The sequence below is a fragment of the Lithobates pipiens genome, unplaced genomic scaffold (assembly GCF_037356315.1).
Source record: "Lithobates pipiens isolate NorthernLeopardFrog02 unplaced genomic scaffold, aLitPip1_a1.2 Scaffold_22, whole genome shotgun sequence".
Taxonomy (NCBI): domain Eukaryota; kingdom Metazoa; phylum Chordata; class Amphibia; order Anura; family Ranidae; genus Lithobates; species Lithobates pipiens.
In genome coordinates this window covers 197,851,054-197,868,667 of record NW_027507784.1, presented here as the reverse complement: position 1 = coordinate 197,868,667, position 17,614 = coordinate 197,851,054, and the positions used below count along the sequence as shown (strand labels likewise).

Genomic DNA, 17,614 nt, shown 5'->3' with positions numbered 1-17,614 from the left:
AGAGAAAATGGTTTTACAGTGAGTACAAAAATCCTATTTTCTCTTTCGTTCATTGACGGACACAGCATCTTCATCTTGACCTTAGGGATGTCCCCAAGCAGTGTCAAAAAAACGAGGGGTGGAAACAGCAAGAAAATAACTCCACCCATAACAACCAGAGCTCCTCAAACGGAGGAGTTGCAACCTTAAACAGCCACCTGCAAAACCTTGCGGCCGAAGCAAGCATCCGACGATGCGCTCACATCAACCTTGTAAAATTTAATGAAAGTGTGAACAGACGACCAGGTCGCCGCCTTACACGCCTGAGAAACAGACGCTTGATGTTGGAAAGCCCAAGAGGCACCAACTGCCCTGGTAGAATGTGCTGTGACCTGAGGAAGTGGGAAAGAGATCTCAATACTACGTTCACAGAAGATCAAAAAAATCAAATCCTCTTTTTTGCGCATAAATTCTTCCTATATAGCAAATATCAAGAAATCACCTACAAAGTACTGATGCGATGGTACAGGACTCCATCAGTGTTTGCGTCCATATTCCCAGGACATAGTCCCCTATGTTGGAGATGTGGCACGCAGAATGGTACAATACTTCACATCTTTTGGGAGTGTGCAGTCTTGACCTCTTTTTGGAGACAGTTATTGGGAATCATCCACAAACCTATTGATGTTGATCTCCAGGACAACCCAGCGGCAATACTACTGAACCTGACCCCAATGTCCAGTAAGCGCTATCGTAAATCCCTATTGAAACACCTCCTGAATGCAGCCAGGGCGTGTATTCCCAGTATGTGGAAACAGCGGTCCCCTCCAACAGTTGTACAGTGGTTTGCTAGGGTTAGCGACATTCAGCAGATGGAACGCCTTACGGCAGCTTTGGCGGAAAGAGAGAAAGATCACAATACTCGTTGGACACATTGGGATCTGTTTCGGATTTCAAATGAATACAGGTCCTACACTTAGCCAGGCTGTTCTGGGGCAATTTGGGGCTGTGGGCGGTCTGCCTCACCAGAGCTTCATTCACAACCCCCTTTACTCTTACTTCCACCCTCTTGCTCTTCTTTACCGCTATCCCTTCCTGTCTTCAGAGGCACCAATGGTGTCACTCACTCTTTTTTTCCCATAAGTAAGAAAATCCCATGGATTGCGGAACCCCATTTTGCTACCACTCCCATGTTACTAGGAGCGAGTCCCATATCCTAAACAAAAGATGACATTTAGACTCAAGTTATTACAATATACCACCTTGATACCTGACCGATAGGGTGAAGCTAGCTTTGCTCTCCGGAGGGACCCCCTCCACTTAGTTGGTCACACTAAACAAGCAGCACAGGTTTATGGATACCATGCTCAGTTTATTTTTATATTTCATGCCGGACGGATGGTTGCCCCTACTGTCCTGGTGGATCTGCTAGATAATTCTGGTGGTATTCTTTTTGCCACAACTTTGTATCTCACCAGTAAGTTTTGACTGGTCCTTGTTTACTGTCATATTAATATACATAGACTTGTTTGAGTTCATATGAATATCCAATAATAGATACAGATGATGGTCATGTTGTTTTTCCTGTACACTTGTGTATTCAGCATTCCTTAAATAAAGATAAAAAAAAAAAAAGAAGAAAAAAGAGAATGTGCCGTGACAGGGAAGGGGGTGTCTGCCCTTTATGGCATAAGCCTGAACCACGATCTGTCTGATCCACTGAGTAATGGTGGCCGACGAGACAGCCAGGCCCTCCTTCGGACCAGCCACTGATACAAACAGCGAGTCCAAACTCAAAAGGAGATATAGCAGACGGATACACCCGCAGAGCCTGAACCATGTCCAAGGAATGCAAAGCAACCTCTTTGGGATGTGACGGCCGAGGGCATAAGGACGGAAGCACAATGTCCTCATTTAGATGAAAGAACGAAACAACCTTTGGAAGAAACAAAGGCTGCGGGCCTTGTGGAGGACCAAGTAGGGAGACTTGCATGACAAGGCTGCCAACTCAGAAACCCTCCTGGCAGATGTAATAGCCACTAGAAAGACTACTTTCTTAGAGAGTGAAAACATTAGGGAGATCCCCTTATTGACAAACACGGTTTCTGAAGCACCGAGAGCACCAGGTTCAAATCCCACAGAGGTAGCGGTGGTCGAACCCCTTGAACAAACGTACTCACCAACGAATGAGTCGCCAAGGGTCGCTGAAAAAAAGACAGCCCCTTAATGGTGCTTAAGGTAAGTTTCTGATCCACTCCTTGCTGCAAAAACAACAGGATCCTGGAAACGGAGTATGTGCACGGACGCCAGAGTATGTGCGCTGATGATAAATCTTCCGAGAAGATAACTTCCGTGCCCTCAACATAGTGGGGATTACTGATTCCGACAGACCTCAGTTCCTTAGCACCTAGCTTTAAACAGCCATGCCGTTAAAGCCAGCAATGGTAAAGCAGTATGAAATATTGGACCTTGCGACAGAAGGTTCTCTCGCATCGGCAGCCGCCAAGGAGCATCCGCCACCATTCATACTATGTCAGCGTACCACGGACGCCGCGTCCGCCTAGGGATCTTTTGACTTGGCTACAAACCTCTGTACCTTCCAATTGAGTCAAGAGGCCAGGAGATCCACATCTGGCGTGCCCCACCTTAGGCAAAGGAGCCAAAATACATCCGGATGCAGTGACCATTCCTCTTGATCCAGCATCTGACGACTTAGGTAGTCTGCTTACCAGTTTTCTACACCCATGTACATGGCCGACAGAGCCGACACGTGCCACTCTGCCCACCGCAGGATGTGAGGGACCTCCAGTGCTGTAGCCAAGCTCCTTGTTCCTCTTTGATGATTGAAATGCGCCACCGCCATGGCGTTGTCCGACTGGACCCTGACCGGACGCATCTGCAGCCTCCGTGACCATGTGGAGAGGCACCATCTGATTGCCCAAAGTTCCAGCACATTGATCGGCAGGCGGGATTTTTCCTGCGTCCAGTGACCCTGGGCCGACTGTACGCACCCCCCCCACTCCCCCCCAACCGGTTAGGCTTGCTTCCGTTGTGATCACTGTCCAATGAAGAGGAAGGAAAGACTTCCCGGACTGAAGGGCCGGAGACCTCAGCCACAAGAGCAGGGAATCCTTGACTAGCTGGCTCACCCGAATTTGACAATCCAGGGACAATGGAGATTTGTCTAATTTAGACAGGATCGCCTTTTGCAAGACAGGAGTGTGGAATTGAGCATACGGTACCGCCTTAAAAGTGGCTACCATGAGACCCAGGACTCGCATGCAAAAACTCAGCAACGACCACCTGCGGGACACCAACAACTTCACAGCAACTTGAAGAGTCTGCAGCTTGTCCAAAGGAGTCGGCACCAACACCGACTTCTGGAGGTTCACTACCCAACCAAACTCCTGAAGAGTTTGCATGGTGATTGCCACATCCTCCCTTAATTCTGAGGCAGAAGCTGCTCTCAGAAGGAGGTCGTCCAGGTAAGCCACGATTGTGATCCCTCGCTGTCTTAGCAAAGCCAGAATTGGGGCTAGCACCTTGGTGAATGCCCTCGGTACCGACGTCAGGCCAAATTGTTAGTGCTCGTTCCTGACAGAAAATTTCAGAAACCTCTGATGCTTGATGCATATGGGGACATACAGGTATGGGTCCTTGATGTCCAGGGACGCCAGAAAATCCCCCTGATCAGTGACCACTGAGCAAACTGATTCCATCCTGAACCTTTGTACGTTCACAAAGCTGTTGAGGGCCTTGAGATCCAGGACCGGATGGACCCCTTCCTTCTTTGGGACTATAAACAGATTGGAGTAGAATCCCTGAAACCTTTCTGGCATCGGTACAGGCACTATCACCTCGCGCAGCAGCAGGTCCTGTACTGCCCTGAACAGGGCCTCTCGATAAGCCGGAAGAAGATGAAGGTTGGGAGGGCAAAAAAATCTGGTGGACAAGAAAGAAACTCTATCTTGTAGCCTGATGAAACTAGTTTGCAGACCCACTGGTCGGAAAGTAGGGAGGTCCACCAAGCTGCAAACTCCCGAAGGCAACCCCCCACCCAAGAGTCGGGCAGGGGCAAACCTTCACGAGCTAACAGATTTGCTTGAAGGGCTTGTTCGGCTTGCGAAACCAGGGCAAATCCGCCATTGCCTTCTTAGATGCCTGGTCCAGGGGCCGCCTGCCACAGCTAGATCCGAGTCTGAATCAGAGCTTTCCCCAGAAGACGGCAGGGGGTGGGGTGGGGGGGACTCTGGCAACAAGGGCCTCCAGGACCGCCGACAAATCGTCCATAAACACCACAGGTGCAGGGGAACTGGTTGCCATAACAGGGATTTCTGGGGAAGAAGTGCCAGGGACCTAAAGCAAGTCACACAAAATGTCCACCCTCCTAGCTGCCACAGACTGAGGCCCCCCCCTGCAGGACTCACCACCCTGACCCGGGTACTGCGCTGTCTTGCTGCTGTCCGCTCTCCCCTGTGTCAGCCACGAGGTGTACTGTGCAAAAAGTGCGCTGTTCTAGAAGGAAACAAGCACCCATCGCTAGAGGCAAAAACAAGCTGAGGCTACTAAAAAAAATGTCCGCCTCAGCAAAAAAACATCTGAGGGCACTGGGAAAATGGCTGCCGAACTTTGAGAAAATTGTTAAAAGAAAAAAATAAAAAAAAAAAAAATAAAAAAAAATAAAGAAGCCACAGCCTCAGGAAAATGGCTGCGGTCTGCGCGGCAGCGTCCCCACATGGCATACACACCAAAACACCCCACCATGGCCCAGAAACAGGGAAGAGGATGAGCGGACCCCCAACACCCAGCACAGCCCCCTGCCAGGACCCGGAGCCCCCCCAGGAGGATCCCTGGCCTGGTACGTGCACCGCACCCCCATGTACTCAGTCACACAGTGGCCCATAGCATGAAGAGGAGGGAAGGGACAGGGAGAGAAGAAAGGGAGAGAGAGAGAGAGAGAGAGAGAGAGAGAGAGAGAGAGAGAGAGAGAGAGAGAGAGAGAGAGGGGAAGACCCCCTAGTCGACCTCCCAGGGAATGCCCAGCTGCTCCATCCTGCCGAGTCAGGTGGAACCATATTTACCCCTCCTGTAGGGACTGCTGGATGCATTCCACGGACAGACCCATTACCCGAGCAGTACGGGGCAGCTGTCGGCCACGGCACACTGACACGGACAGCAGTAGCCCGGTCATATGTGTGCCCCGAAACATATAGCTCACCGGCTGCCCCTGGATCAGCCGGGGCATGTCGTGGCCGACACAGTGCGTAACTAAGGTCTGCTCACGCTCGATGGGCAGGCTGGGGAGACTACCAGGATCTATAATGTCCAGCCTGTCACCCAGCCTGGCTGTTGATTTTAGATCACAGGAATCAAAAATTCAGAAAAAAGAAAAAAATTCCCAGGACCAATAGTCCCACCAGGAGCCGGGTCCTTCCCTTGTGTTTTCCCAAATAAAGGCAAAACACCAAGCTCTCTCAGTAAATGTTTGATCCAGGTCCTCTTCCCACTTCAACACAGAAGGGGATTTAACCGCCTGGAGGGTTGTAAGTGGGAAAAGAACAAAGAAATTCCATCCTTCATGATAGAGCTTGTGCCTTGTGCAGACCTGAAAATGTGCATTGGAGATGCTTGACCTGAAGCAATTGAAAAACGGTCTTTGTTTGCAATTCTCCAGGGACTTCTGCTAGGGTAGTGTAACCTCTGTCTAACCAACATGAGGTAAAAAAGGATGGGATTATACATTTGTATACCTGCAGAGGTAAATCTGCACTGGAATAGAAAGGGATGCACTTTGGTAAGATAGTAGAAATTACCAAGCTACTAATGTAGCTGAGATGGCAGGGACTCGGAGAGGTAGTTGAGTAAATTTAGTTATTCTGGGTGGCAGCCAGCCTGACTAATTTGTAGCGTTTAGTGGTCAAATGACTTCTGTTCTTAATCCTATTCAGTTGTGGCTTCTCCATTTTGTCAGTAGGTGGCACTGTTGCTTTTCACATTAGTATGATAAGCTACAGTACATCCAAGCTATGGATAAACATACTTTTCTCAGCCAATCAGATTTGTTGTTATTATTGCCGGGAGAAGCTATTTAAAAGAAAGAAGTCAGGTGATCAGGGTTAGTCTTCCCCCCCGGGGGTGCATCCTGGGTGGATGTGTGTACAGTTCCTGGCTGCTAGGTATGAAGCCTGAGGCCTATCCAGGTGTTCAAGTTCCTGATGAGGAAAGCCTGCCAAAGATCTGGAAACTATTCTAGAGGGATGGAGTTCTGTGGAAGCACCAGAGGTGCCGCTTCATGAGCTGGAGGCTATGAAGAGGATCTGAGGACTTCAAGAGAGAACTCATCCAAGACAGAATCTGTGCATGAATCTGTGAGTAAAGTTCAGTTACTAGAGGAGACAGCCTGTCCTACAAAGTACAGATGTGCTGGTTCTACTTAAAGGCTATTTTTCCTGTACTGCTCTCTACCTTATCTCACCTATTTTTGTCTAAGGATTCTGTCGATCTGACCTGTTGATGATGACCATTATTAAGGGTCCTGTGCCCAATCCCCTCTCTCCCACATCCTGTTCAAGAAATAAACTTTACTTTGTTTAACCGCTTGCTGACCGCCTCGCGCCGATATACGTCGGCAGATGTATGTTGCCCCCGCGCCAAACTACGCGAGTCGGGTGTCCCGCTGACTCGATTGCCACGGGGATACCCACGATCATCTCAAGGAGAGGAAGAACAGGGAGATGCTAATGTAAACAAGCATCTAGGGCTGCAACTAACCATTATTTTCATAATCGATTAGTCGGCCGATTATTTTTTCGATTAATCGGATAAAAAACAAACAAAAAAAAAACTGAAAAAAGGGGAGAAATATATATATATATATACACACACACACACACACACACACACACACACACACACACGTGTCCCCCCCAGTATAGATGACACATTCCTCCCCTCTCACATGGTGTCACTGCCCCACCTCCTCTCAGTGCTCCCCCCCCCCCCCCCCCCCCTCCAGTGTCTCGGGTTTTCTCACCCCCTTCAGTGATGAGTCCCGGGATGTCTATTGGCGCAAATCGTCAGTGATATGCTATGTTTTTATGCTTGTCATAAGCTGCATTTTATTGGGGGGGGGGGGGGGGGGAGATAGTGTTGTACCTTTTTATTTAAATCAGCAATGTGGCTGTGCCAAGCAAGTGGAAAGGCATAGATATGATTAGATAATAACTAACTACTAGCTAATAGATAGTAGTTAGTTATTAGGTTAGATTAGGTAATAAATGTAATGGTACCTGCATAAAAGAAGTTTTGAATGAGGGCAGGCAAGGCATCCAGCGTGACTCCTCCAGAATTCCTTCACTTGGGCTGACACAGGCTGAACGCCGCGCTGGGGGTGACGTCAGCGCGCAGCTCGCCGCCGCCGGGTGTACCAAGATGGCCGCCAGCTCCGGAGCTAGGCCGAAGCTAGCGGCCTTTCCTAAGGCCGCGGCCCGCTCCGCAGATCGCATGGTGCGGACCAACAAATCGATAATGAAAATCGTTGACAACGATTTTTATTATTGATAATATCGATTAATCGTTTTAGCCCTACAAGCATCTCCCTGTTCTGCCTAGTGACAGTGTCACTGATCTCTGCCCCCTGTGATCGGGAGCAGAGATCAGTGACGTGTCACACATAGCCACGCCCCCCCACAGTTAGAATCACTCCCCAGGGCATACTTAACCCCTACAATGTCCCCTAGTGGTCAACCCCTTCACTGCCAGTGTCAATTACACAGGAATCAGTGCATTTGTATAGCACTGATTGCTGTATAAATGACAATGGTCCCAAAAATGTGTCCGCCATAATGTAGCAGTCACGATAAAAATCACTGATTGCCGTCATTACTAGTAAAAAAATGTATATATAATTTTAATAAAAATGCCATAAAACTATCCACTATTTTGTAAACGCTATAACTTTTGCGCAAACCAATCAAACGCTTATTGCGATTTTTTTTTACCAAAAATATGTAGACGAATACATATCCGCCTAAACTATAGCACAAAAAAATAAAAACCGCCGGGGTGATCAAATGCCACCAAAAAAAAGCTCTATTTGTGGGAAAAAAAGACGTTGATTTTGTTTTTTTATAGCCACATCGCAAGACCGTGCAATTGTCACTTAAAGCAACGCAGTGCTGAATCGCAAAAAGTGCTCTTGTCGTCAGAAAGGGGGTAAATTCTTCCGGGGCTGAAGTGGTTAAAGCATAAAAGTGACTGGCGCCCAATGTTCTTCCTTGGTCATCACCTACCATGCCCACAAACCAGCACCCTGAGAATATATGTCAGCCCTCCCTAGCCCCGGGAGTCACCATCAGGCTCTGGGAAAAATCGGGGGGACCGCACTACACAAGAAAGATGAAGGCTACAAGAAGATCAGCAAAGCTTTACTTATCAGTCAGAATACTGTAGAAAAGTGATATAAACATTTTACAAACATGGAACCTGCAACCATCTCACAGAGAGGTCCAGGCTGTCCATGGAAGTTAACATCTCAACAGAACTCATGAGAAGGGTTGAAGAAAATCATCATGCGAGTTCACTGCAGTTAGCAGGGAAACTGGGGTGATTGTTTCCTGTGACACAATAGGGCGTACACTGCAGAGCAATGACATGCATGAATTTGCCAGGGCCCAGACGACTTCTGGGACTCTGTAGTGATGAGACCAAGATAAATGTTTTTTGGAACTGATGGCTTCAAAACTGTATGGCATTGAGAACACGAGGAGTACAAAGAAAACTGCATCATGCCTACAGTGAAACATGGTGGTGGCAGTGTCCTCCTGTGAGGCTGCCTGAGTGCTGCTGGTGTCAGGGAGCTGCATTTCATTGATGATATCATGAATTCACAGATTTACTGCTCTCAATTGAAAGAGAAGATGCTACCATCACTCTGTGCCCTTGGTCGTCATGCACTTTTTCAACACGACAATGATCTAAAACACACATCTAAGACCATTGTTGCATTTCTGAAGTAGAACAGGGTGAAAGTGATTTAGTGGCCAAGTATGTCTCCTGATCTGAAACCAATAGAACACCTATAGGGAATTCAAGTAGACAAGTTAAGCATCACTCCCCAGCCAGCATCCAGGCTCTAAAAGGTCGTTCTGGAAGAATGGAAAAAGATAGGTGTTGCAATATGTCGTCAACTTGTTCATTCAATGCCTAGAAGACTTGGTGTGGTCATTACAAATTAGGGAGGTCATACAAAATACTAGATGAGGTAGTATTTTTTTTTTTGTGGGGTGTACTTATTGTTGCATTAACTAATTTGAGCAAAACTGAAGATTTTGTAATCTAAGTTATATTATTACCTTAATTACCTAATTGAGCTAAAAAAAAAAAAAAATGTTCTTGAAAACTACATTTTGTCAAAAGTTTGGAAATTGTTCTTGTATTCATTGAGATTTGGAATAAAATGTTACTTTTCAAAAAGGGGTGCACTAATATATATATATATATATATATATATATATATATATATATATATATATATATATATATATATATATATATATATATACACACACACACTACCGTTCAAAAGTTTGGGGTCACATTGAAATGTCCTTATTTTTGAAGGAAAAGCACTGTACTTTTCAATGAAGCTAACTTTAAACTAGTCCTAACTTTAAACAAATATACTCTATACATTGCTAATGTGGTAAATGACTATTCTAACTGCAAATGTCTAGTTTTTGGTGCAATATCTACATAGGTGTATAGAGGCCCATTTCCAGCAACTATCACTCCAGTGTTCTAATGGTACAATGTGTTTGCTCATTGGCTCAGAAGGCTAATTGATGATTATCAAACCCTTGTGCAATCATGTTCACACATCTAAAAGCAGTCTAGCTCCTTCCAGAAGCTACAAAACTGACCTTCCTGTGAGCAGATTGAGTTTCTGGAGCATCACATTTGTGGGGTCAATTAAACGCTCAAAATGGCCAGAAAAAGAGAACTTTCATCTGAAACTCGACAGTCTATTCTTGTTCTTAGAAATGAAGGCTATTCCATGCGAGAAATTGCAAAGAAATTGAAGATTTCCTACAACGGTGTGTACTACTCCCTTCAGAGGACAGCACAAACAGGCTCTAACCAGAGTAGAAAAAGAAGTGGGAGGCCGCGTTGCACAACTGAGCAAGAAGATAAGCACATTAGAGTCTCTAGTTTGAGAAACAGACGTCTCACAGGTCCCCAACTGGCATCTTCATTAAATAGTACCCGCAAAACACCAGTGTCAACATCTACAGTGAAGAGGCGGCTGCGGGATTTTGGGCTTCAGGGCAGAGTGGCAAAGAAAAAGCCATATCTGAGACTGGCCAATAAAAGAAAAAGATTAAGATGGGCAAAAGAACACAGACATTGGACAGAGGAAGACTGGAAAAAAGTGTTGTGGACGGATGAATCCAAGTTTGAGGTGTTTGGATCACAAAGAAGAATGTTTGTGAGACGCAAAACAAATGAAAAGATGCTGGAAGAATGCCTGACGCCATCTGTTAAGCATGGTGGAGGTAATGTGATGGTCTGGGGTTGCTTTGGTGCTGGTAAGGTGGGAGCTTTGTACAGGGTAAAAGGGATTCTGAATAAGGAAGGCTATCACTCCATTTTGCAACGCCATGCCATACCCAGTGGACAGCGCTTGATTGGAGCCAATTTCATCCTACAACAGGACAATGACCCTAAACACACCTCCAAATTGTGCAAGAACTATTTACAGCAGAAGCAGGCAGCTGGTATTCTATCGGTAATGGAGTGGCCAGCACAGTCACCAGATCTGAACCCCATTGAGCTGTTGTGGGAGCAGCTTGACCGTATGGTACGCCAGAAGTGCCCATCCAACCAATCCAACTTGTGGGAGCTGCTTCTAGAAGCGTGGGGTGCAATTTCTCCAGCTTACCTCAATAAATTAACAGCTAGAATGCCAAAGGTGTGCAATGCTGTAATTGCTGCAAAAGGAGGATTCTTTGACGAAAGCAAAGTTTGATGTAAAAACAATGTTATTTCAAATACAAATCATTATTTCTAACCTTGTCAATGTCTTGACTCTATTTTCTATTCATTTCACAACGTATGGTGGTGAATAAGTGTGACTTTTCATGGAAAACACAAAATTGTTTGGGTGACCCCAAACTTTTGAACGGTAGTGTATATATATATATATATATATATATATATATATATATATATATATATATATATATATATATATATATATATATATATATATATATATATATCTATATCTCTTATTTTCATTCCACCCATTATTATACTTTATCGTGTTTATTGTGTTAAAGGGAGCAAGACGATTTTCCATTTTTTTGTAATTAAAGAATACAACCACAATAGGAACACTTCTCTTTCTGCAAACAATGTTATACATTATGTGCTGTTGTCACTAGCACATGTGTCCCCAGGGGGATATTTTTCCATCTACTCCAGTTCTGGTGACTACTGCAAAATTTAGAATTTCTCGTCAGCCTCTGTCCTGCTAAAGGCTGTCACAAGGCCAGAAAAAAAAGAGCAATACAATCCTTTAATATACAGCCTATACTACAGCTTTCCTACTATAGCCAAAACTGGTATAAAGTCTTGAAAAATTTTCTACTTTAGGACTCACAGGAGCTAATAGGTATTTTTAGATTTTGAACTTTACCCATATTTGTTATTCCCATTAAATGCATTTGTACATCTAAATGTAGTCTTACCTTTAAGTTCAAGCACAACTAAGTTTCCTGGTGGCTGTCTTTGTTGGCTGACAGCTAAAGATATCGGCCTTAATTCAGTTAAACTTTTGGAAAGTGCATGCGTTTCATCTTCAAGGACTTCTTCAGTATGGTCATATTCATCAGCTGAGCTGTCACCGTTGCCATGTTTAAAGCACAAACTCTGCTCCAAGATTTCCCTTAAAGCCTGAAAAAAACAATTTTCCATTGCTAGACATCAGCTGCAGTACCTATATTCTAATGTAAGGTGTGCTGTGAGATCTGGAAAGGTAAGCGGATTTAAACCTGCTGTTCATATTCATCACCATTTTTCAAAACAATTGTATGCTTCCTGTAACAATAAGTATGTATTAAATAGCTTTAAAGATGACTCTGGGATAAGCAAATATTGTCTAAATACAAAAGGCGTGTGTATTCTTCCTTGATTCTTGGTCTGTTTTGTGTATTTCTTGTGATGCGTGCAGTAATCCAGTGAGAAATATTGTCTCTGTGCAGAAGCTTATTGTAATACGACTGGTTACTGTTGATCTCTCCTGGTGCATGTTGACTGGTCTTGTATCCGCCCCTCCTGTGGTATGCCGCAGGCAACCTCTAGCTCTCTGTGCAGGATATGTACAACCCATTAACCACTTGCTGACCACCCTATAGCACTTTTACCGCTACAGAGAGGCAGCTGTGGACAGGATCACGTATATATACGCTATTCTGCACTTCTGCCTGCAGGGGGCATGCACATGCTGCCGACAGGCCCCTTCTGCTGTGATAATTCACAGATCCTGTCTCTGCAAAGCAAAACAGGGACTAGAAATTATCTCTTCTCCTAGTGAAAGCAGCAAACTGTGTACACAAAAACACTGGCTAGGCACACAGTTAACTCTTTGATCACCCTTCCCAGGCATTGTCATTAGTACAGAGACGGTGCATATTTTTAGAAATGATCACTGTATTAGTGTCGCTGGTTCCCACAGAGTGTCAGTTAGTATCCCATAGTCCACTGCAATATCACAGTCCCCCAATAAGTCGCCGATCGCCAACCACCACTAGTAAAAAAAAAAAAAAAAAATCCAGAAATACAGTGCATTACCAAAAATATGGGGACACTTGCCTGGGACACACATGAGCTTTAATGGCATCCCAGTCTTGGTCTGTAGGGTTCAATATTGAGTTGGCCCAACCTTTGCAGCTATAACAGTTTCAACTCTTCTGGGAAAGCGGTCCACAAGGTTTAGGAGTCTATCTATGGGAATGTTTGACACTGATATTGGACGAAAAGGTCTGGCTCGCAGTCTCCGCTTTAATTCAACCCAAAAGGGGGTTGAGGGCAGGACTCTGCAGGCCAGTCAAGTTCCTCCATCCAAAACTTCCTCGTCCATGTCTTTATGGGCCTGGTTTGTGCACTGGTCCAAATCATTTGGTGTGGGGGGTGGGGGATTATGGTGTGGGATAAGCACGTTTGGGGTGGAGGAACTTGACTGGCCAGCAAATTGTCCAAAATCAGATGCCGTAAGAAATCCCTTCATTGGAACTAAGGGTCCAAGCCCAACCCAGTCAGTCTCATGCAAATATGGACCAAAGATAAATAAAGGTTCACCCACCAATTCCCAAAATGTTTCGGAAATAAAGGGTTGATTCCTTCATCGGGGAGAATAGAGACAGAGTACAATCGTAGGGTATGGTTGCTTAGCAAACAGAAATGGCAAAATGACCCATAGGCATGCACCCCCTCACATCGGTAACCATAGATGAGTCACCCACGTCAGTAAGCGGAGAATGGTGGTATGTCTCCCAGGACTCGATGGAAAGGGAAAAGTGGCTGACTGGTAAGCATTATTCAAATGGTGAGGAGAAAACTGCTCACAAGGATTGCATATAGGCAGAACTGCCAAACATTAAAGTGGTTGTAAACCCTTACAAACCAATTTGACCTACAGGTAAGCCTAGATTAAGGCTTACCTGTAGGTCCAAAAAATATCTCCTAAACCTACACGGTTTAGGAGATATTTACTAAAAGACAGGCACTGCTGTCTACGGGGCATGCCGCTGCCAACGGCGATACACCTTTAGTGGCAGCTCCCGTGCGCATGTGCGGGAGTGGCGTCATCGCTGCTCCGGCGCTGTGAGTGGCCGGAGCAGTGACAGATGGAAGAAGATGGACACTCTGTACTACAGGGGACATTGGTGACATCGCTGGCTCCTGTGTCAGGTAAGTGACACGTAATGGGCTACTATGCGATGCATAGTAGCCCATTATGCTTTACTTTTGCAGGGAGACAAGGAGGAAGTAAACCCATCAGGTTTTACTTCCTCTTTAACATAGCGCATAGCCTTGTGTGGGTCGCAGCATTCGAAGATCAATGAGTATGGTTTGCCTTGGTTTAGGAGTGCGTCTATGGAAATGTTTGATCATTCTTCCAAACAGCCCCCTCCCACCAGAGACTTCCTGCTGTCGCCTTCTTCCTGCACCTCCTCCATCAAGCCCGGGACACCGAAAACCACCAGCGCGACCAGGTACAATAACATCGTACCTCCTTGATGCCACCCTGGATCTTTGCAACCCTTTGGCTGACTTTTACTGATGTGCCTGATATCCCCACTTTCTAGTGAGCCCATTACTTTTAACTAAACCCGTTTTATGTTTACAGCTACAATTAGATTGGCGCTGCTCGTTCTCCCCTTGTGTATGCATTAGTATTCTATCGCTGAATGTGGATCTGAACTCAAAAAGCAAAGGTTTGCTATCTTATATGGAAAACTTACATTTGTTAACTGTGCCTAAGCAGTACAATGAAAAATATATCTTTTGTCTGAAATTCCTCCCGAGCTTCCTGGCATGTTGGTGTGCGCAACGAACCTATGTACCTACAGCCTCATAGACTGTTTATCTACAGTATGGACTGCATATTGACTAGCTATTTATACTTGAAGATAAATTGCTATAATCAGTTTAATCCTGGTAACAAAGAGTCCGGTTTTCATTTAGTACAGCTCATATTTTACTTCATACCAACTAAAACAAACCAAAAGGTAAATTGCAACACAGAATGCTCAAGAAATTAGAGTTGAACGTGATTTAACTAGGTAAGCACTATTTTCATGTCAGAAGTAGCTTCCTAATCCACATCCACTAAGGCTTTTCTTACAGATTACGTGGATGAATATTTCTTCAAGAGTTCATTGAGTAACAGAGGATTTCAATTCTTCTACAAATATGTTAACACTCCTTCCCCTGGAAGGTTTTGACACTGTAAAGCAGAAATCTAGTGACTATGCCCAAACACGTGCACTCAAAGCTTAGTAAAAGTTTGGTAAGACGTCCTTCTACATTCAGGTTCAAAACTCTTCTACAATGCCCCAACTGTGTGTCTTTCCACGACGGCCTGGTGGGCTTCCTGGTGGAGAAGCTGGTCCCATTCTCAGGACCATCTTCTCCTCTTGCACGGATACTGGCCAGGATCCGTCTCCCATGGCCATAGAGCTAGTGCGTGTGATTTCTTTTGCGCGTGCGCAATGTGGGAGCTCTGAGCCTGTGACATAACTCGCCGGTGACTACCTGCATGTGTATAATGTCGCTGGGTTGGAAGCTATAAATAATAGGCAGTTTGCCTGTCTATCCATGCTCTGGACCCGAGGTGCCTGGGATTGTATACTCCAGCCAGCACTCAGTAAGTCACCTGGGAAATTAACAATTTTACTACAGCCATGCTGCAGCACCTGTCATCCCAAGGTACTGGCCATTGGCCTCTCTAACTTTTGGTATTGTTCCTTTTTCCCCTTATAGGTGACTCTGGCATGAGTGGTAAGGTTCTCCTATGCCTCCACCCTATGCCATCTGGTTATAGTATCACATATTGTGGCTGCAGGCTGATACCTTCTTTCAGCTGGACTGCCCTCCCCAGGACCTTAAACCTTTCACATCTAAATTACCAGGTATTTGATGTGTCCTTCACTTACATTAAATATCACTTGATCTCACTCCCTCTTCACCCCTTGCCACCAATTTTTCTTCCTTTCCCCCTTTCCCCTTCCTTTTCTTTTTCCTCTTTCCCTTTTCTCTCTTTTTTCTGTTCTGTTTTCCAACTAACCCACCCCACCTATACCTTCACACCTTCCTGCCTCTAAGTGTCCCCTGCCCTGTTTCACAAGCCTCACTTCCACAAATCGTCACCCCCACTCCCCTCTCCCTTTCCGTTCCCCCTTTTTTTTCCCCTCCCCCATCCTATCACTTCCCAACATTTCACCACATCCATTTCCCTACATATTTCCCATTTTTTCATCCCCCTACGTTCTTTAACCTACTTATTGTTTGCATCTTATTTGAACACTTTTTTCCCAATTTTCACTTTCTTCACTTTATCATCATAATTGATTACACTCTTTTCACTGCTTGATTTTTCATTTACGCTCCACAATACCATTCACATACCAAATATCTTTTCACTGGTCCACCATCTTGTGGCTCTGAAGGCCCATGTTATACCTACCCTTTTGCCTTAATTAATTTATCCAGATTCCAGTCCATCGTGTTTTTTTTTTTTTTTTTTAATTTTATTGAATTTTAACCAGTTACAAAAGAGTAAAAATAAAGACAGACAGTTCTCTTCCATGTTGAAACAACTAGAGACTGTGGAAGAAAAACTAACAGTTTTAGCACAACAATGTCAGTCACAATCTACCATATTTTATGTATCCCAAACCAAGTGTAAGCGTGACTTCGTAGAGTTACAACTCGGGTAAAGGCACAATAAAAGGGTAGGGATGAGGAATCGCTTGCCTAGCTTTTCCTGGCGGAGACTAAGAGCATGCATTCAAGTATGCTCTAAAAAGGCTGTTTGACGCCCAAGGCTCCGTACGGGTATACCTGATAGGTGATATGTTATCTATGGCTATTCGAAAATCGTCAGTATAGCTCTGTAAGGGTTGGTGTAGACCGAGTCTTAGATTTTGTGGGTGTAATTGCAAACACTTGAATCCTATGGAGGGTAGTGGCTGGGGGGGTTAATGGGTGGATAGTGTACGAGGATCATATGTTTGGAAGAGGGGGGACACTACAAAGGGGGCAGGGGGGGTAGGAAAGGGTAGCTAAAGGGATAAAGAAAGTGGGGGAGAAAAAGGAAAACGAAAGGGAAAAAGGGGGGGGGGGGAGGTGAGCTTGCCTCCCGGGGTTGGATTAAGTAGCCACCAATGTTGTCAGGATCGAGATCTATGTTCTATGTTCTTAAATGAAGTTCATTTGTTCACGCTATTCGTTCGGGGATCAAGAAGGGCCTTTAAAGGATGTTAGCGTAGGATGGGGTGGATTTGAAGTGGATCCAACAGGCCAATTTTGTGCTGAATTTCGATGGTGTGTCACGGGCAATGTGTATCAGTTCTTCCATCTCTGCCGATTTATTAACTCTGCAGAGCCATTCTTTGATTGTGGGTACCTGGGTAGAGTTCCATTTGGTCGGGATGCATTGTTTGGCTGCGTTTAGCATGAACATGGTTAAGGATTTGTGATAGGTGTTATGTGTTCTGGGAGAATGGTGTAGTAAACACTGAGCGGGGGAAGGTTCAGTGGCATATGTAGTAACCTGTGTAGTAATTTTACAAACTTCTGTCCAGAAGGTAACTATCAGGGGGCAGGACCACCAAATGTGTAGGAATGTTCCTGTGCTGGAGAGGCATCTCCAGCATTTGTCTTGTGTGGCTGGGTATATTTTGCTTAATTTCGCTGGTGTGTGGTACCACCTGGTTTGTATTTTATAATTGTTCTTTTGTGAGCTAACATTTAATGTGCCCTTGTGGGTGGTTAGGAAGATTTTTTCCCATTGATCGTCAGTCAGGGAGAAATTTAAGTCCTCTTCCCAGCGTTTACATGCGGCATAGTC

At 45.1% G+C, this 17,614-nt stretch overlaps 1 protein-coding gene across 3 annotated transcripts in view; it reads right to left on the bottom strand.

Annotated features, from left to right (window-relative positions):
- The window catches only part of KATNIP (katanin interacting protein), a 189,438-nt gene that overhangs the window by 109,562 nt on the left and 62,262 nt on the right, over positions 1-17,614 (bottom strand). For 2 of the 3 annotated variants that reach the window (XM_077448812.1, XM_077448813.1), the window contains exon 7: positions 11,730-11,934. The exons of the other annotated variant lie outside the window; for it this stretch is intronic. In XM_077448812.1, the coding sequence (XP_077304938.1) occupies positions 11,730-11,934 (205 nt within the window). The remainder of the gene's footprint in view (positions 1-11,729; positions 11,935-17,614) is intronic. 3 annotated transcript variants of the gene reach the window in all.